This window comes from Chamaea fasciata, unplaced genomic scaffold (assembly GCF_029207755.1).
Source record: "Chamaea fasciata isolate MVZ Bird 193981 ecotype frontalis unplaced genomic scaffold, bChaFas1.0.hap1 SCAF_4, whole genome shotgun sequence".
NCBI classification, from domain to species: Eukaryota; Metazoa; Chordata; class Aves; order Passeriformes; family Sylviidae; genus Chamaea; species Chamaea fasciata.
In genome coordinates, this window is record NW_027094089.1 from 74890223 (window position 1) to 74911747 (window position 21525).

The 21525-nt window shown below is 43.4% G+C and overlaps 1 protein-coding gene across 1 annotated transcript; it reads right to left on the bottom strand.

The window, feature by feature from the left end:
• Positions 1 to 5147: 5147 nt before the first annotated feature.
• On the bottom strand, positions 5148 to 20771 carry SLC6A14 (solute carrier family 6 member 14). Its single transcript, XM_066182526.1, has 15 exons — positions 20687 to 20771; positions 20183 to 20301; positions 19930 to 20098; positions 18035 to 18166; positions 16368 to 16529; positions 14901 to 15036; positions 14037 to 14169; positions 12023 to 12163; positions 10829 to 11057; positions 10619 to 10744; positions 10409 to 10527; positions 9125 to 9224; positions 8606 to 8715; positions 7452 to 7619; positions 5148 to 6850 (listed from the first exon to the last, which is right to left on the bottom strand). Exons 1-15 carry the CDS (start codon positions 20769 to 20771, stop codon positions 6701 to 6703), a joined length of 2079 nt encoding a protein of 692 aa, XP_066038623.1. The 3' UTR covers positions 5148 to 6700.
• Positions 20772 to 21525: the final 754 nt, after the last annotated feature.

Here is a 21525-nt window from a genome sequence, read left to right on the forward strand (position 1 = left end):
GGAAGGAGCTTAGACACAAACAGCCCACATAAGATGAAAACCTATTCAGAAAGGAACACACATGTCCTGACATTACAGGGAAATACTGCCCTCATCTGTCTTCCAGTGACAGGTTTTATTTTCCTGCCTAGTATGCCTAAGCCATTCATCACTTCCAGGATGAAAAGGTGACTGTTGTTGCAACCAGCTCCGAAGTCCATACCCAGACTCAAGCTATTAAGCAATGCTGCTGTTGGTAACTGGTATCAATATGACCATGCTGCTGCAACAGAGTTTAAATGCAGAAATTTATCGATTCTCTACACTTAAGACAGAGTCTAAAAGTGTGTCCAAAAGAAGAAAATAGTTTGTAGATTCTTTATAAAACTAAAACTAAACAAAGAAAGAAAATATTCCTACTCCCAGGAGAACAGGAATACTGAGAGGGAGCACTGGGATCCCACAAGGGCAGAGCAACCCCTGCTCCTGCAGCCATTTGCACACTCGTGCACCAGGCAGGGATTTGGGCTCTGGATGTCTGTAGTCCAGACAGTTATAGAAAGCACAGAGAATGAGGTTGGTTTGCTTCTTTCATACACACTGGCAAAAATCCATCATACACACACACACACAGAGGAGGCACATTTTAAGCATCATCAGTGGCCCTCAGAAAGATGAAATGAACACACATTCATTCATATTTCATAAAAGCATAAGCTTTGAAGTTGGAAAATACACCTAGTAGACAAGGTATATAGCATTAGCCAATTTTTGGGTGCAGAAGGAGCCTCTATTAAACCTCTTCAGTGAGACAATATGTAGCCAGCCCACGTCCTCAGAAAGTGCTGTGGCTGGTGAAAGTGCAGATCCCAGCACACATCTGGTAGCATTTCAGAGCTCCAGAGGAGCATGGCTTTTAAAGCAGATAGAGGTGCTCCTCCACCAATGCCTGTGCCTTTCTTCTTTTTTTTTTTTTTTTAATGAAGTTAGCCCTGCTGAAACTCCTAGATAGGAGCCAGAAAGTCCAACTCTGCTAATTTCCAGTTTACTGACATCTCTTCTTGCTTGCGCCTTATCACCCTTAACTTCTATTCCTTTTGATTTTATTCTGTAAATCTCAGGTTTAATCAGAGTCTGCAACTCCAGTGTTGAGTGTACAGTTTCACAACATCATAATGGCTGGAGCATCATCCCAGCACAAACAGACTGCTCTCATTTGATGACAACAAACTGACTCTCTGGCAGCTCAGGGCCGGGTCTGCTATCAACCACAGTGTCTGGATCTCAGGGTTTCCTCAGCGGTGTGGTCAGCTCTCATCTAGACAAAGCCTGGAGCTGGCCACAGGCACTGCACAGCCCTGAGCTTTGTCCTGCCTGGAAGGCAGGTGATGGAAACAAGGCTGGATGCTTCCTGCCCCACAGCTCCACACTAACATCCAGGCTCTTGTGTCCCCACCTAAGGGAGACGGGCTGGCCAAAGCTTGCCAGAAACATTTTGATCTATACAGAAACACTCAGGGGAACGTTTTTAAGGGTTTTGTTGAAAAAAACAACCCTGAAATTAATTTTGTTTCTAATTGCTACCTAGTTTCCTGGAAGAAAATTTTCAAAACCGTCCTTCCAAACTAATTTTCTTGGAAACATCAGTCTCAAACGATCTTTTCCAAGATCACATGAGAAGCAGTGCACTCAGAGCTGCCCAGCCTCAGGTCCTCCAGCTGAACCAAGGATCCCTCCAGTGACTCACCCTCACAGTAGTTCTTCCCAAGTCACCATCTCCAGAGTCTGGTTAATGTCTCAGCAATCAGTTTCTCAGTACAGCCTTTTTACCTGACACCTTAATTTGATCTGTCAATTCACAGCCCCATTGCTCTGTCTGAACAGGTGGAATATGGCAAATTCCTCTCATTATTTTAGTCTTTATCAAACAATTGTTATTAATTCTGCATATTTCTAGATTTTCCCCTAAGCATCCTCTTTTCTCTGATCAACAGCTGCATCTTACACCACTCTGTTACTCCTTCCCACATTGCTGTCTGCCTTCCCAGTCTGTCCTGGGCATATGACATGTGTTTGCTTCTTTGCTTACCTGGAGTTTCCTCTTCTGCTTTGAAGTACTTCAACAGTATTCAGCAAAGTAAAACTAAGGACCAAAATTCCTGGTAGTAACTTGCTTGAGTTTAAGCATTCTGGCCCCACAGCACCTGGGAAAATTGTCTTCATGCTGCCAGTATTTTACCAACACACATGTGGGGCTACAAGCTGCCTTGCAGGCATTCCAGTTTAGGTGGTAACAGTGAACATGAGCTCTCTGCTTTCTTGAAAACACCGCAATTCATCTTTTAAAGGGAATTGCCTTCCTTTACCTTACTTCTGTTAACACTGGTGGAGAACAGTTATCTCTCCTGTGGAAGGGATCTACCATCATTGTGCTTGCCACTGGTATCACCCTGTGGAACTCAGCCTGCCCACAGCAAAGCCAGTCATGGTTTCCATACTTTTTAAAATTATAGTAAGAAACTCCGCTGAGAAGTTCTACTTTCCTGGTTGCTTGAAGGAAAATAATCAAAGTCGGGAACTCAGGAGATTGTGCAACACAGGGAGATGAAACTGTATCCAAACTCTGTTGAATGTGAATCTGTTTGTGTCTGGTAGAGGACACATAAGCGAGAAAATTCAATGCATTTCTCTTGGCAATAATCTTCATTTTCTTGTAAATGCATTAAGGTTTGCAAATATGAATCTTATCGCTTGAAATTTACTCTCCAGGACAGATGTATGAGATTAAACCACAGGTCCAGAACAGGCCAGCATCCTGTCCCTGACACCAACCTGGATTAGACACCAGGGAAGAGCATAAGACTTACAGAAGCATTACAGAACCCTTTGCATAACATTCTCAAAGTCTCCTGAACCAGGAATAGTATCTTGTTGAGAGTTGTTCTTTTCCTTTAGTTTTTCTAAATTATTTTGAAGCCATGTCACCATTTAGTACCAGCACCTTTTGTGAAGTAGCTCTACACTTGGACTGAGCATTGGTCAAAACATTCTTCCTGTGACTTCAAAGCTTACACCTAGCTAAGTTCCCATCATTTATCTGGTTCTAAAATTTCTAAAAATAGTGAATAGACATCTGTCTTGGTGTTGGAGACAAATTTTAGGAAAAAATTACCCAGAATGATCATTTCCTCTAAAAGGGAAAGAGCTTTAATGGCTGCCTTTTTTTTTTTTTTTTTTTCCCAATGAGAGAAATTGATACCAGCAGGTGAAAGTGAAAAAAAAAAGAGAACTGTCTATTAACAAAAAAAAACCAAACCAAACCGAAAAAAAAAGAGGTGGGGGGCATGCCTGCAAGGCACAGAAAAGGATGGAATAAATGCTAGATCTGAACTCCCAGAAACTTACCCTCCACCCACACACCCACAGCAGAACAAAGGGGAAAAAAACCCAACAAAACATAACAACAAAACAACAACCCCCAAAAATGCCCAGGGAAGAAAAATACAAAGGCTAACCATGTGGTCTGGAAAACAAAATGGTGATTCATTCCTTTGTCTCAGGGAAGGGGAACAGTTCACACAGCAGCCCGGAGCAAAGCAGATGGGAAACCTGTCGATCCTCTGGCATTGGTTTTCCTCCTCACAGCAGGTGAAAATGGTAGATTTTGATGTCCCTTCTTTCCCTGGCTCGGTCCTTCCAAGGGTTTGGACCGACTGGGGCTGCCCTGCAGGCTCCCCAGACCAGAGAGGGGACAAATAAAACCAAACCAAAAAGCTGCTGAAAGGATTTGCCACTGAAAAACCTGCAGGCCAGGGAAAAGAAAAACAAAAAAAATCCCAACACCACTCCCCCCCCCCAAAGAAAAAAACAACCAAAAAACAAAATAAACCAAACCAAAAAAAACCCCCAGAAGCTTCTTGCCTAAATCGGTGCTAATTAATCATCAAAAGGCAACCAAGTAACAATCCATGTAGCCCGTGACCATGCCAGAGAGAGAGAGGTTGAACAGAGCCCAGCCATGGGGCTCCCAGGCCCAGGCCCTGCGTTTGTCTTAAAGATACTACAGATATTTCTGGGCATAAAGCAGATGACTAGGGAATAAAGTATCATCATAAAAACACCCCCAAAACTGAGACACCACCTCTTAGTCGCTTTCATTATGACTTATTATTTCCAAGGACTGCCTCTGCTCTTCAACTTTGCTTTTTGCTCCTTTTATTTGCCTGTTGAGCAGAGCTTATTCCAACACTCAAGTCATCTTTTGGTGCTTTCTCTGCTGCACATCACATTCAGATGCACACATACACTTCCCCTCCACGCTGACTCCATGCTTCACTGAGATGCAGTTTTACTCTTTCATAATAGGCTGAGTTGTCACACTCTGATAAATTAGTTCAAGAAATTTATCTCAAGCCTTCTTGAGATTGTTCCACTGAGGAAGAAAACCTTTTATAGTAACTGTGATTGCTATCAGTCAGCCTGACTTTGAGCAGGCAGAGTCAGTCCAGGTAAAGCTGCCATTTCCCACTCCATTTGTCATTCTGGGAGGCTTTGGTAAGGCAGCATTACAGAAACAACTCCTAGAAGCCCGTAAGACAAGTCCAGGGCAGAAGCAGCCCCAAGTGAGCCCCGTGTGCAGCAGCAGGGGCTTCTTGCAGGGCAGTAGATGGCTGGTATGAGCCTTCAGCATCTCCTTAGAAAAAAATTCCCTGAATTCTTTTTGAAGTTGGTTTGTCCAATCTCCTTCCCCACCATCTCAGTGCTCTCACTCATTACTTGACTAACTTCCCTCTCCTTCCCTGAGTCTCTCCCTTCCGAGGTGTAAACTGCTGTCAGTTCCAGTGGATGGAGCACCCTCCTGCTCCCAGTCTCCCTAGGCTACTGACAGCACTTTCCTGGCTAAACCATGATCCTAGAGCACCTGGAGTAAAGGAAGAGGGTCCTCTTGATCAGCCTCTAGTACAGGCTCCAATTCCACAGTGCTTTTTATAACTTCCCTTTTCATTACTTTTTGTACTTTCTCCATAACAAGACTATTTCACTTTCTAAGACAAGACTTTCTGGAGGTTGAATCTTTCCAGTTCAAGTTCTCAAAGGCTTAGGATCATAGAAGCATTTGTGCTCACCAACTCCACACACAGAATTAAGAGTTTCCAGGTCCAAACCCATTAAAAACAGAAAATCACATTTTATTTGCCAGTTCCAAAATCATTAAAAACAGGGGAAAAAAATCACATTTTGTTTGCTATAAAGTGTTGATTTGTCACAAAAAAATATATCCCCAAAAAAACCACAACAACAAACCAAATCCAACAAAACCAGTATAAAATGTACACCAAGGTATGCAGCTTGGGCAAGAAAGCTACTATCCCCATTCCTTCATGTCCAGAAAAAGTGACAAAGCCCTGAGAGGAAGTGACAGCTGAATACCCTGCTGTTTTGTTCCCAAGGAAGCATTATCACAGTGAGAGAGATGTTCCTCAGCACACCAAATGTATTCATTCCCTCCGAAGTCTTTTTTCCCCACCTTTATCAGGATTCACTTGTATTACAAGTGAAGTCAGTTTCTCTTCACCCAAACCCCTCCTGCCTATGCAGATGCTCAAGTCTGTGTTCCCAACTGCATTGCAAACTTCATAACTTTTCATTAATCTCATGATTTCAGCAAATTTTGGAATAACAGCACTACAAGGTAGTTATAACCTTCACTTTAAGTAAACTACTTCTTCTTTTGGCCGTACCGTAACACTGTTTGAATCTTTGAAAAAAGCACTTTGAGTCTCCTTTGGAAGGGAAGACCCAAATCTGAGTGAAAGAAGCGGAAAACAACCTGATAGGTAAAACATTTATGAAAATTGGAGAGCAGACAAACCAGAATTCAATGGTCCCTCCTTCATTCTGCAGAGCCTAAAGACAGAATATGGAAACATGAGGTTTTTGAATTAAAGACAGATGAGCACGGGGCATGATAGAGAAGACAGCTCTTTTAGAGATCCCAAGGGGAATAATGAGAAATAGAAAGCAGGCTGCTTTTCACCATGTTTAAGCCTTATTTCCTGTGATGGCAATTTTTTGCCACTCAATATTTATATTTGTTTAGACAACACACACACACAAAGAGCATACTCAACATCAATGCCTGAGCAGCCTCCCAGCACACTGAGCAAGGCTGCGACAGAGAAGAATCACTCATGTTCCCTGAGCTCCAGTGCCAGGCAGCAGCACACCCATTCTCCTCTGCTGACTGCACACCCCTGGGGTGGCAGAGCACAGCAGAAGGCAGTGACTGCACCTAAGGGCACACACACACATGCACACACACCCAAAGCACCTTTGGGCTCCAGCTGGGCAGCACCAGAGTGTCCTTCCTCTCCCCCACACCCATACCTGCAGTGCAGCTGGATACCAGTTGGATGGGGTCAAGCATGCCCAGCCCAGCATCCCAGGGAGCCTGCAATGTATTATCCTGCCCTCTCACCCTACACATCTGGGGAGATCTCAGTGCCTAACTGATGTGTTCCTCCCCAAAGACTAAAACACTAAAAATAAATAACGTGACTCACTTTCATTTGGGGTCTGGATTTGGATTTTACAGGGCAGGGGTTTTGATTTGCCTTTTTCTTGCCTTCTTTTTTTTTTTTTTTTTTGGCCTAGTCCCTTTCCAATATTAAAAGACAAAACCCACATATATGCTAAAAAAACAGTCATCCAAACAGCCATCTCATTTTTGCTTGTATACAAAGGCAGACACGGTGGGAATCTCGTGCTCCTTTTCCTTCTTGGGATCCACAATGTGACTGTATCGTTCTCCTCGGTGAATCTCCAGGTAGGGGCCCCAGTTTGCTGCAGGCCGGCAGCAGCTGACAATGCGCTGGAAAGCAAAACCAAGAGGCATTTCATGTCTTACTTTAGTCCAGGCTACTTCTAAAATTCAGTAAAATTATAGCTCTAGACACGCACTGCAACTCAACAAATGGCGAATCACCAAAGTTGTTTAAAAGCATTCCAAATATCCTTGGGGTCAGTGGGTTCTGGACACTGAAGTCAAAGGACAGGGAAAGCTGTGACCAACACAATTGTTTGGGGAAGCTCGTCAAGAGCAGAATGTCTCAGATCTGTCGCTTCTTCTGTGAGGAATGGGAGGCAAAACTCCTGAAAATCATATGGGGATAGGAAGCAATAGAAATCCTTCAGAGAATTCAAAGGAACTGGAATAGCAACAGAACTGATGAAAAATCTCTCTTGAATGGTGTGTGTGCACTCCCAGAGAATTAGACTTTATTTTTTTTATCAAAACATGATAGGGTAGATGCACCTTTGAAGCGACTACCAGCGATAATGTTTTGGTCTAAAAATGCAGTTGAAAACCACATCAAAGTAGTAAATGTGTTAGAGAAAAAAGCACAGGTGGTCCTGATAATACCAAAGAAATTAAGATTTGAGGCTATGATAGTGGGTTCTTTTGCCCCTACCTGAATAAGGTTTCCTTCAGCTTTAACTATTTTTATGACAGCAACAATGGGAATCCAGATGACGCAGAAGATGATCATGCACCAGCCAACAGCAGTTCCCCAAGTCGGGTATAATACTGAGCCATAAGTAGGATCTGAAAATGTGATCAAAGACCAGACCAAAATAGCCTAGAAAAAAAGGCAAAAACAATAAGAGAGAAAAGCTAGGTTTCCAGCAACACTGAATTTGCACTGCTTCCAAGTTGGTTTAATAAAAAGAAGACCTGTCTACAAGTTCTGCATGGTTCCATCTTGCTTTCTGAGTGTGAGAACTGTTGTGCATGATTTGGTGTCAGTCATCACCAAACAGCAAGACTGAAGGGCAGGACAGAAAAACGACACCGAGGTACACTAAGTATATCTGTGTTTAAACATAATGTGATCTCTGGGTTCTCTTAGAATCTTATGTTGGATAATATATATGTTGCTGGCTGGGCCCAGTACCTATCTCTATGTTTTATGCATTCCTCTGTTCCATTATTTCCAGGAATACAAGAAAGAATCTAAGATTAGAAACTGGCAAATATTGCTTCAGAAATTGGATAGTTTTAAGCAGCATTTTCTAAACTATTATCTGGGCAGATTACAGGTAATGTGCTGGCCAGAGTGACTTGCCACTGCTCCTGGATTGGAGATGTTAATAAATTCTGTCGTAGTAACATAATCCAACCATCTACACTCACAATTAGAAGTACAGGAGTAACAAAAACCAGATACACAACAGGACATTAAAAGGTCTCATTTATACCTGAGAACAGAAGAACATCTGACCCAAAAAAGGGATTTCCCTCAAAAGGTTTTCAAACCAATCTCAGTCTAAAATTAAGATAATTCAGCTGCCAAGGCAGAGGACCTAGTTGCTCTATGTTAGTCCTTGAGAGTGTAGACCCAGCTCACTAGTAACTGATCTCAAGCTCCAGCCTCTCCTGGAGAGGATCAAAGGAGGAGGGAATGTGTCAGAAAGCAGAGACAGCCAGTTCACTTCACTGGCACAGCTATGCCTCATCTTTATACACTGAACCTGGGCAGTCAGCCATGAATCTTCACACAGAAACCTCTCAATATTAAGTTAGTAAGTTCTGTCACATTAACACAATCCAGTCATGTGCACGTACCATTAACAGCACAGGAGTGACGAAAAACCAGCATATTCTCCACCACAGCCAGAAAAAAAAGCTCTTCTTTCCAATCATCATTTCAATGTCTTCAATGAATCTGTTTCCTCCTGTTGGGAGACAATCATGGGGCTCACTGTAAAGCAGGTACCTCCCTTGCAGGTGGAGTTTCTCAAAAGTGGTCAAAGAAAGGCAATGATCAAGGACAGTTTCTTCAGTTCTGTATTAATTATTGAAGTTTTTATTATTATATCATTGTTCATATGGTTAGCTTATAAATCCTTTCTTGCAGTAATTAGTATTTAATATCCCTGGCACTGCCCAAAGCCAGGCTGGATGGGGCTTTGAGAGACTTGGTCCAGTGAAAGGTGTCCCTGCCCATGGCAGGGGGTTAGAACAGGAAGTCCTTTCAAGTCCCGTCCACCCCTACACCATGCTGTACCCCTATGATATACACTGTTCCTTAGTTCCTTAGGGATTGCTTAGTTTCATTATGTATTTTCAATGCAAATAAATTACCGTAAATGTAGACTATGCCTACTATCTCCAGGACAGCTGAAATAAGGATTCCCCATCCAGCACAGAAGTGATCTATGAGGTTAACCCAGTAAATTCCTGCCTGCAGAACAAACATTAGAGGTTAAAATATGAGTAGTAACATACTTATGCAAGAAAATAAGATGCATTTGTTCAAGACAATTTAACTAATTGCAACTCTGAGTTTTTAAGTCCATAGTTCTCCAGGTCAAGTACAGATTTGTGAATATTATTTTCTTTAAATCCCTCTGTGTAAAGTTGAAAAGCACATCTAACAAAATACTATAGATGCTAAAACAAAGATCTATGTATATGCAGAGTGTATATGAACAGCTGAGAGCAAGATTTAAATTTAAAGCTTACAGGAATAAAGTTGGTGCTGAAGCTTTTACACTGACCTACAGCAATGGCTATACCAGTTATCAGTTCTGGGAGGCTTCCATCCTCCTACATGCACGACTTCTCCATGGGGTTAACCACAGCTTTAAACATCAGCATGCAATAGCAGGATCACAGAGCAGGAAACGATCTCAGAGCCATTTCACACTCTTATGTGCTAAGTCCCTTGCAAGCTTCCCTGCCACCCTGTTTCATGACTTACGTACTTTGCTTGACCATACAACTGACTACTCACCACAATCACCTCTTTCACATTCTCAGTCTAATTACACACATAAATCTGCATTTCTAGATGGAGTAATTGCAGTGAACCTTTATACCCTTAAAAGCAATTGCCTCAAAATATTTTACACAGTATACTTAAAATTCCTTTTCTGTATGTCTATTTATATATATACACACATACAGGAGAAGTAACCATGGAATCTACAATTAGCTCATGAGCTGATGGGTTTTTATTACATGAATAGGCCATTCTTCAATTCCTATACTGCTCAGTAGTGTGTTCTGAACAAAAAGATCCCATCAGCATTTATTAGCAGTACCCACTGTGCCACGGACATGTTGTATGCATGTATTTGTGATTACACAAATTCCTGAACTGAGGAATGATAAACCAGGCTGATAGTTCACAGGCTCTGTAAAGGCCTACTATTTAAAAGCATGTCTCAGTTCAATAATCACAGAAAACCTTAGGTTCAAGCTTCCCTTGGGAATTTCTTACTTGCATGTCCAGGCACACTGTCAAAATTCAAGGGTTTCTAAGATTGATCCACAAACACAGGAACAGTTGGAAAGGGTATTTTGACTTGAATTAGTCACTTGCAGCATAACTAAACTCACTACCAAAAAAACTTAATTTCTTACCTGAGTAACACAGATAAGCCCAAGAAAAAAGAGCACTGTACACAGACCTACAGTTATAGGCAGTCTTAATTTTCTCATCACTCTGGGACTTATATCTTGAATGGTGGTTGTAAGTGTTTCTGCAAAGGAAGAAGTAGGGAGTTTGAGCAGCGCAATTAAGAAAGGCAACGGTCGTTTGAAAAGCCATGAGTCACTTAAACCCCCACTTACCTATGGAGGCAAACTGGGAGTCAAGGCCCAAAAGCAGGAGCATGAAGAAAAACAAGAAGGACCACAGAGGAGAAACTGGTAACTTGGAGAGAGCCTCTGGGTAGGCTACAAAGGCCAGCTCGAACCCTGGAAAGCAGTGGAAAGAAGGATGTTATGGTCATGCCTTGGCCAATGCAAGCCCCAATACCAACAGTGTGACCATCAGCCTACCTGAGTCCACGACTTCTGAGACAGGTCTTTTGGACACAAATGCCATATGTCCCAGGATGGAGAATATTGCAAACCCAGCAAATACGCTGGTGACACAGTTGGTAACACAAACTATAATGGCATCTGAGTAGCAGTTGTTGTGGAACCTGTTGTATGAAGACAAAGCAACAAGCCCACCCCATGCCACAGACAGGGAGTAAAATATCTGCGTGGCTGCATCTTTCCAAACCTACCAAAAAAAAAAAGAACAAAAGAATCACTGTGTTACTTATAGTATTTATCATAAACATTTAAGTCTGCCCTCCATTGAAGCTAAAGGGTTTTTTTTTTCATTCAGCCCGTGTATCTAATTCTATTTCATATGAATTTTAGGGAGGATAGAATATAGCACAGTGGTGACCTTGCCATCTCAATCACTAACAGTATCTCTATGATCTCCAAAGGTCACATCCCAAGCATGCTGCTGAATACTTCAATCTTATTGGGCTAAACCTGAAGAAGAGATTCAATTTGTTCACATAGGTGGACTGCTGAGATATGAATCTTGGCACAGAGCCAACAAATAAGGACAACCAGGACAGGCTGCAGGAGTGAGAACGTCCATGTACTCTCCCACTTGTGTGACCTGGACAAATCACTTCTGCCTCTGATGTAGCCCCTCAGCTAGTGTCAAGCACTCATATAAGTACCATGAATAAATATCACACTTAACACTTGCTTTTGATAAAATTGCAATAATATTGGCATAAGCCAGATCAAAAAATGCCCCAGCTTTCTTTGCATGAGGTGCCCTTCTTGGTCCACCCAAGGTATTTCCCAGGCAAGGCATGGCCTGAATTTCAAACTCAGGGACCCCTTCAGCCTTATGATAAAGCCCCTTAAAATTATCAGCAAGAACTTTTTCAGCAGGTCTTGCTAAGATGAAGCTCCAGCATGACCCCCAAGAACTAGAGGCAACAGCACAATTGTCATCACTGGTGATGGGGAGAAGGTGACTGTCTTTCAATTTGAGGGTAGCTGGAATAGGGACTTGGACTTTATACACAACCAGGACTTGGACTTGGGTTTGGACTTTACACACATTTTGCTGATGCAAAATACAGGGCAGGACCTGAAGCACCTGATATAAAAAAGAAACAAGCTCACATAACCAGGGAAGTGTGTCACACTTCTGAGGCTGACACTGCCTCTCACCTCTGCTTCCATCAGCTTGGTGATATTGGACTGTCTCCCAATGTAGTATTCAATGCCATCCAAAGCACCTTCCAGGGTGGCACCTCGCACCAACAAGATGAGCAGGATGACATATGGGAAGAGCGCAGTAAAATAGACAACCTGCAGAAAGATGGGCAGGGACACACATTAGGCATGAAGGGCTCCACAGGGGATCCTCCATGGAGGAAGACTGGACAGGCTTTAGGCTAAGGTCTGCTGGTACAGAAGAAAAACAGGCAACCAGGGAGGTGAACACATGCCAGCCACCAAACCATCTGGCTTAGCCGGTTCTGGAGCTGCATTCCAGCAGAAGCAGAAGGCCCAGGCCTCATATCCACATTTCAGATAGCACTTGACTGGTTTCAGAAATGCACTTTTCTGACATAATTTACTGCTGTAGCAAGGTCTAGACTCAACTACCCCAGATGTCTCTTGCTAGGCAGCACTTCTAGCAAGTGCAAACTGAAAGCCAGGAAAAACCAGGTGACCAGGGTGGAATTATCTCCTGATGAGCTCCCTGACACTCCCCACCCCTTCCTGCCCCACCCACCACCCCTCAAAAAGAAAAAAAAAAAAAAAAGGAAAAAAAAAAAGGAAAAAAAAAATGGAAAAAAATTAAATGTCACTGTTCTGGAAACTTTCTTTACAGGAACAAGGACTTTTAGGTTCTCTCAGACACAGATCTACTCTGTTGTTGTTTGATCTAGCATAATGGAACCTAGGCCAGCAGTGGAGTTATTGTCACACAGGCTATGTTCAACAATACGCTGGTTTCTTGAGTCTTAGTTTCAGTGTTAAGCAGACAGGTAATTGACCCAGTACTGCTGGTTCCACCAAGCCAAAGCACTGCACCATCATGTGGTGAGTCTGACACTTCTGAAGGCCTCCTTCATACTTGTCTAGAACGGACAATTCTCTCTGCTTTTCATCAGTCTTGTTCCTGCCTGGCTAGATTCTTCCAAGTCTCACCTTACTCTCCAGAGGAATACCTTTGTGCCAGAAAAGAAGTGACAACAAGAAAAGTCAGCTGCCAGGAACCCAAAGAATATGAGATTAAGAAGAGCCATGCAGCCAAATAACTGAGGCTGGGAAAGCACAGATACTCCACCCCAAGGCACTGAAGCAAAGGCAGAAAGCTCCAAATAGAATGCAAAACAGGAAGAGATATCACATCGAGCAGAGGAAAGCAGGCAGCAAGAAACCATGGCAATGGTTCAATGGCAAAATGACAGAACGAAAAGGGAAAAAAAATCTGTTCGGAAAAGGTGAACAGAAGAAGAAAGGCAACTGAGGCTGAAGAAGTAAATGATGGAGATGCAACATGAAGGTGAGAAAAGAGTATGAGGAGAAAGGAACAAAACCAAGAAAAGGGTCTCAGGTGAGGAAGGATGAAATTCAGTCTGCCTAAAGTCAGCCTAGCCCAAGAAAAACTCCAGACAACCATGCTGTAGCTTGTGGAAATGGGAGCTCAGCAAAGACAGATTCTGAGAACAAGCATCTAAGTACCTTGTCCCTAAAAATCAGTTATTGGGAACAAAACAACATTCCACAATCTGGCAGGAACCTGCACACACACATCTGCTCACAGGACCTGACCTGTATTGTCCAAACATATCAACTAGACTGGAAGTGCAAAATAATCACTGGGTGTTCCCAGGGCGTGTGCCCATGTTTGCCGTCACAGGCATGCTTCCATCACACAGCCCAAGCAACTGCTAAAACTCAGCTGGAATCACCGGCACGACAGCAAGATCCCAAAGTACAGGGCAGCCTGGTGGAGTTGAGGCCTAGGTGTTAAGTAATGGCTGTGTAATCAGCACCTCACTCATATTTTATGTAACAGTTACGAAGCTGAGGAGCAGGAGGGAAACCAAATGTTGAGCCCAGCTGAAGGGGGTGTGTTAGGACTGCATCTTGCCTTGTGCTAAACTTCCCTGGGTCTAACTGACAGGGCAGAATCAGGCCAAAAGTCATCTTGCTCTTCCTAACAAACCTTTCCGGAAGATTTTATTCCTTTAAACAGGGCAGCTCCAACAATGATCCAGGACAGGAGGAGGCAGAGAGCCAGGTACCACACAATCCTGCCGGTGTCGTCCAGCCCACTCGAGCGCTGCAGAGCCACTTTGCTGAAAGCACAAGATGCTCCTGTGAGGAGAGGGTGGCAGCAGCATACACACACCCCTCCTCTTCAGATACTTCTCAGGAAAAAGTGAACTGCTGTGTGCAGCTAGGATGAGACTCTGCAGCCTCTTCCAAGAGTGTACAGTTAGAATCACATGATTGGCATTGAGAAACTGCATATTTAACTGCATTTTCCCCTTCTTTTGGAAGCCTACCTGCTCTCATCTCTCCATATATCTCCTGCATAAGGCCCACCTAAGATATTCTGTGTTAATCATGAAATTCTGACAAGAAGAAGACCCCATAAGAATCAGGGAACAAGAGGCAAATTGAGACTGTAAGGCCATAAGGAAGTGGTAATTTCACAACAGGCCCAGATTCAGAATAAGGTGAATATATTTCACCCAGTAACTCCTGAGAAAAATAGAAGTATATGCTATATGTAAAAATGCTAAGTAGTGCCTATCAGGACTCCAGAGCAGAGGAATTCTTTAAATTGGAGTACTTCTCAGTTAGTTAATGGTTGACTCACTTGCTTCTCTTTCTATACATAATTTATCTTATAAAGGCCAGATTTATCAATTAAATTTTAAGTCCCCTCTCTAGTGATTTGCATGCCCATGTCCCTTGACTAGATGTTTTCTGGACTGCAAGGTAAGCCAAAGATAAAAGGTGCATCCAAAACCACAATGCATAAAAAGGTACTTTTAGTAATTTCTTTAAAGTATTTACTTACTTCCAGTATTGCTCACTGGGAAATTGCACTGGTTTGTAGTTTATGGTGCCATTTATGCACGTGAGATTGTTGCTCATGACATATGAGTAGTTTGCATGAATGATTTCCCCATTCAAAGTTGTGTTACAGTCATTCACTGAAATCAAGAAAAAGAAATCATTAACACTGGGATGACTATTATAAAAAAAAAATCAAACTGATACAGCAAATGTGTTTCCTAAGCAATTACAGCTTCAGTTTGCCTGCTAACAATATTTAGAAACAAACCTGAAATGTCACTTGCAACTGCGACTTCACTACTTGACTGTAAATCAAAACACCAAGAAGCTACTGTGCTTACCACGTTTTACTTATCCTCAAGAATACTTTTAAAAATCAGAACTGAGCACAGTTAAAATTGTAGCCTTGATTACTCTATGAAAACCTTTGTCCGAAACCAAGGTGGCACATGGATCAGGTGGTATCTGGTCTTTATCTTATTGTGGCAGAGGGCTTATTAGAGTGCTTTAAATATTTTCCTTGGAGCAGGGTTGGAGGAATGGAAACTGGGGTTGGGAATTTTTTGCCAGAACATACAATAAAAACCAGTTTATCAGCATACATATCAGAATTTACTGGAAATTCTTGTTGAAGCCTATTTCAGGACAGCTTCTTCAGCTCAGTTCTGTGTTCCCCCAAAACTTACAAATTACGTGCTGCAATATTTTTTGTTTTGCCAATAAATAATCATCAAATTTTTGTTACATAAGGCATCTTAGATCTTTTCAGATATAGGGTTGAGATATATTCACATTAATACTGTAAACAATGTAATCCATCCTGATCTTGTCCTTGTTATTTTAATAATCACTGGTTACCTGGCAAGACATTTCCAGCTGCTAAGTGGTAATTACCTCACCAACTTCACCTTTTGCCTTAAACTGGTCTGATATAGAGCCTGGTGAGATAACAAGTGTTCGGCCCTACATCTGCTGTCAAACACAAGAACCTTAGTGTGGAGGTACATTCTGAAGAGTTAATGAAGTGTGAAACCAGTGTCTCAGTGGTGGTCAGGATTACCATAGCCACAGGGGAGGTAAGGGGTGATGAAAAATCCTGATAAAAAGTACTGCAGTAGTTTGTCTCATGGAAGGAAGGTAATTTTTTGCCACAAAGCCTGATTAAATGGGAACGCAATATTTCCAGGGATTGTGCGTACTAGAAAAAGAGCTGATATTTTAAAGGAGAAAAAAGGGATCCAACAAGGTAATTTCATCCCAGTTCTCTGTAGATTTCGCAAGCACCCAGAACTGGTGGCAGGGAAGTAGATAAGCATCACTCCTCTGCCATCACTCCTCTGTTCAGATGCAAAACTCCAGGAAGGACTTTTGAAGCCACGGGGAGGTGTCTTGCACCTATACTTTCACCCAGAAAACAGTCCAATTACCAAAACCGATAATATTAAAATCTATCTGGTAAGTATGGTACCTATTTGAGTCTTGCTGCAGAATTCATCTGCCCAGGAAAAGCAGTCTGACCACGGCAGCACTTTTTGAAATGAGGCAAATAAGTAGTAGAGTGCATAAGCAATGATAACGTTGTAGTAGATAGTCACAAATGCTGAGATGATGACCATTGTGATGCCCACTCCTAGGAAAGAGAAAGATACAATGTCTTAGCCACCCCGAACTCGGGTTGCAACAAAACCCCCACAAAAACAAATAGCCTTCACTTGGCTTTTAAAAGGCTACTTGGGAAGAAGTTGAAGTTCGTTCTTCTTTGGTTTTAAAATATTTTTTAGCAGCAAACAAACAGTGAAATTTTAAACCCATAAAATGATGGGTGTGATCTAAATTGACCCTCTCAAACATGATTTTGAAATAGAGTTTGAACCAGGCCCATAGAAAAATTGGACTATTTGCAAAGTCTAAAGGAGAAATCCAGTATTTTGTTCTCTCCCCATTCAGAGGGAAACTTAGTAAAATAAAACAAATTGTACTAGGACTGCCCAAGCCTTTTTAAAGATTCCATTGTAATGAACGCTTTAAACTACAGTATATCTTGCCAATACTACTGTTCTCCACCTTGTTAAAATGAGTTTTGTTCTGTGAGTTTGGTAAAGCAAATCATCTTAGAAACTATATTTAAGTTTCTGTCTTCACAGACACATAAAAGATATGCTGTGTATGAAAATTTCTGCTTTAAAGATAAACACACTGCTTTCATGAAAAGGGGGCCGTGCTGCAGAACAGAGACTGGCAAAAGGAGTAAATGTTTGGGCAACCAGTTTCTGTACGTGACAAGCAAAATTCTTGTTGCATCACAAAGAAACTACCTTGTTCCTACGTTAACTCCTCTGGTGGATTAAGACAAATAAAACCTCTGCATAGTCCTTTACACCCATGGTACAGGATGGGATGGACAGGCATGAGTAGACCACATGGTTAATTGTTTCCAAACAATCTCCCTATGAAATACAAACCCTCACAGAGACTAACTACCACTACAGAGTGCAACAATTTCTCTTATCTCTCTGGCTTTGTAAAGAAAGGCACCTCACTTTACAAAGCCAGCATCTAGGCTGCTTTATCCCACTAGCAGATGACTCCCAAGGCAGCTGCTGGATGATTGTGCACAATATTGCACAGAGCACCCAGACCTGTGTGCTTGTGCCTGCACTGGCAACCAAATATAGAATTAATGCATCCAACACACAACTGCCTGCCTTGCAAGCTACACTGGACACAAAGCATAAAGAAACAATGATAAAGTCAACCTCTAAAATTTATTTTCAATCTGTTGAACATGGTACACCAGTTGTTTTACTGATGTTTTCCCTCACAGAGCAAAACAGGGATATTTCCTTCTGCCTGGACAGCTGGAGTGAGGGTGATGTGCTGCTTAACACTGGAAGAATTGATAAAACCTTTCGTAACAGAGAACCTTTTCGGGGAAATCTTCATTCAACATCTATTCGTTAACTGAGTAATGAGGAAGTATGCACCTGTGAGCATAACACTGACCCTGTAACATTGAGAATAGTTGCTACACAGGTATTGGTGTCTCAGAATTAGTAACTTCATGAAGAAATCATTAATTCACAACAGTTTATTACTGGAATAAAAAAAGATCTCAGCAAACATAACAAAACCAACCTTGAAACAATGGTAGTATTCTCCAGATGGAAACTGGCCCTAGACTGCCAAACTGCCCAAGGGAACATTCCAGGAAAAATAAGGGCAAGCCAGCTAATGCCAACATCAGAGTGTAGGGGATTAGGAAAGCACCTGAGAGGAGATAAAAAATGAGGGGGAAAACAATGCATCTTTCATTATTCACCAGTTTTATCACATTTTATACTCCCCCTTTACCCCCTGCTCAAATACCCCACTGTAGGGGCTTTTTTTCAAAATAGAAAGATTTGTTTCAGAGTCCTGTTTTCTCTAAGACTAAATAGTACCTGCAATGAAGAGACACAGACTGCCAGAACTGCTGATTTTAAAAGAATAGCTTCTCTTATAGAAAGTAAATTAATTTTACAAAAACTGTTGAAGATGTACTCTAATAGAAGCAGGAACACTGCTCAGCTGTAGGCACCACCAATGTCACCCACCTTCTATTTAATCTTCCAGCTTTTAATTTAAAGAGGAACAGAACCATTCCTGTGTGTACTTGGCTGTGTTTTGCAACTGCCCTGTTAAGCAGCCTCTGGACATCAAAGCATGAGGATTATTTTCTATGGTTGGCTGAGTCCTGTTTTAAACAACATCTCAGGATGGCTCTTGTTCAAGTCCATTTAAAAGTGCATGTTAACCTGATATCAGTGAGCACCCTGTTCTGTGAAAGGGACTGGCACTTCTTTGTGTGTGCACAGAAGACAGGGAAAGCGAGAGCACAAGTTTCATAAACACAACACGCTATCTCTGCAGGAATCTCTCCTCATCACTCTCAGTGAATTTAAAGCAATCAAGGACCCAGTTCTGCAAGGAACTGCAAATACCTGATGTAATTTCAGGAAGCAGATTGTCCCAGAGAATTAACTGGATTACTCCTGCGTTTGGAAACAAGGACGTAACAGTTGTCTTTATCAATCATGGGCAAAGGGCACAGAAAAGGATGCAAGCAGAAGCACAAATATGTTTTAAATGCAAAGTCTGCTGCAGTAGATAAGAAAAAAGATCTAGTCCAAGGGCTGACGTCACAACTTATTTTGTTTTCACAACTTTCTTCAACCAAACTGTAACTATTGCAAACCAACCAAGCTCACTCCAATAAAAATCCTGTGCTGCGAATGCCTTCTTATGTTCCATGTGCAGCTGTGTGGGCTGTGCTGCATTTACAGTCCAGAATTTTACTTCAACGACTGTTAGGCAGAGTAAATAGGTAAGTTAGGCATAGTAAATAAGTAAGTTCTCTGCAGTTACTATTTATGCACTCTTTAATTACCAGCTGGCAAGTAGATAAAGCTTTGGAATACAAGCCAAGGAAGCCTGTACCTCTGCCTGACTTTGCCACTAGCTCATTGTGTAAGCAGGTAGAGGCTCTCTCTGTCTCACACTTCCCAAGTGTCTGATCTGGGTAATTATTGAGCTGGGATAATTATTCCAGCTGAGATTGTTTGCATGGAAAAACAAAGGTGCAGAAGGGATTCAACTGTTCTCTATAAACACACCAGGTACGGTATATTACAAACATACCAGGAGGTAAGCACTGGGGAAGGAGAATAGCTATTTAGTCAAGAAGAGGACTTTGGCATATGGATAAAAATGTACATGTTGCTTATGAGTAATTCAGAAGGTGGAATTCTCAGGCAGAAATTTGCAACTCAAACGAAATGCTATTTCCCTTCTCAGTTTGTACCCAAAAAGCACACAGATGCTTCTCACTCCCCTTTCCCATGAGCCAGCTCTATCCCAGCTCCCAGGGGTGATGCTCACATCCAGCTTTGACAGAACATGCTCAACCTCAGAGATGGCCCTTGGAGCTTGCCCTCCTCTCTCCTGGGGACAGCCAGGTGTGCCCACCCGACCCTGCCATTCAGCACAGGTACCTCCTCCATTCTGGTAGGTGAGGTAGGGAAAGCGCCAGACGTTGCCCAGGCCCACGGCATAGCCCACCATGGACAGCAGGTAATCGCCTTTGCTTGACCAGTTGCCACGCTCTGAGTTCTCATCGCTGTCACTGGATTCTGAATCCTTTTCATGTGTCAAATTGAAGTCCTTGGAAGAGAAGAGGGAAGGCTTGTGATCACCCACCAGGCAAGAGAGGCAGTCATATCCTCATTTCTCCATCCAGAGACGTACCTTGGCACAGCTGAGCAGTTTGAAAGGGTGGGCAAAGCCACCTGGGCTGTCAGTCCACCTGATCCCTGGCAGGACAGCACAGACCTGTGAGAGAGGGTCCCACCAGAGAGCCCAGATACCTCCACAGACAGTTTTGCCTTACTCCTGCCTTAGTCCTTTGTCAGCTTCTGGGGGCAGCTCCAGGAGATTCCCCTATTCTGACCCTCCACATCCCCAGATGCCTGCATGCTTGTTCAGTATGATGTATGTTCACATCAGCACATACCTGTACACCCACTTTAAAAAAATACCTGTCCTAGTGCCTTTCACACGTGCCCAGGTGCTCATCCTGCTTTACCGTCCCCTACCTGTTTGGGTCTCACCTGCCCAGACAACTTCATACCTGCCCACAGCTGCCGGCGTGCCTGCACCCTGCTTGCCCGAGCACCTCTACGCCCACCTGGGCACCTCCACAACACACCTGCTCAGGTGCGCCCACACTTGCCTACATTATCGCGCACCTGCCTGGGTGCCTCCGGGCAGCCTCCCCCCGCCGCCTCACCTTCTTCTTCCCGCAGGACAGAAAGCCAGGCAGGCTGAGCATCCCCATCGCTTCCGCCGCAGGCGCTCCGCTCTGCCCGCGCTGCCCGCGGCTCGAGCCTTTATCGGACCGGCTGCTGCCCGCCCCTCGGTGCCCCGCCGAGAACCGCGGTCCGTGGGCTGCCCCAAGGCCCGGGTGGGGCCGCCCCTCCAGCCCGTTCTCGCTTCCCCGCCCGCTGACCCTCCTCCGGCCCCGCGCCCACTTCCTCGGGAACACCCACCTGCTGGGCACCTGCCACTTCCCTTCCTAAATACTTCTTGCACTTCACAAAGCCCTCGATCCTCACCTGATCCCCACCACGAACCTGTCCGGGCGCTCTCCCCCAGTCAGGGCTCTTCAGCTCTCATCTCACCCCTGCCTGACTGCCTCTCTGCCACCCATCTTCACTTCTAGCTTGTCCTCCCACTCCTTCCCCTCTCCCTCCTCTTTCAGTACCTACCTACATACTTTTGTCTTCTAATGCCAGGCTGCCAGCTCCCCATCAGACGCTGACCATCACCTGAGCAGCTGACCTCGCTGCTGCTGGTGCCTCCCCACGGAGTCACTTGTCGGTCTCACCTATGTTCACTGCCCCGGAGACCTTGCTCCACCACTGCCAGCTGCACTCTTGTTCTTTCTTAACCTGCTCCATGCTGAAGTCCAGGCTCAGGAGATGCAGGAAAGCAAAGGGCACAAAGGGGTTAAACACCACAGAAATCTCAGCTTCTGAACTCGCCCTTCACAGGCACAGAAAGGGCAGGTCATAAAAGTAAAGTCATCTCCA

Bases quoted from the DNA above. Each gene is read 5' to 3' on its own strand.
- SLC6A14 (XM_066182526.1), bottom strand. From the start codon at position 20,771: ATGGGGATGCTCAGCCTGCCTGGCTTTCTGTCCTGCGGGAAGAAGAAG. The intron at 11,058-12,022 runs GTGAGAGGCAGT...TTTTTTTGGTAG, and splicing joins CCAAGCTGATGGAAGCAGAG to GTTTGGAAAGATGCAGCCAC. The intron at 6,851-7,451 runs GTAGGGGCAAAA...TTTGCTTTCCAG, and splicing joins CTGAAGGAAACCTTATTCAG to CGCATTGTCAGCTGCTGCCG.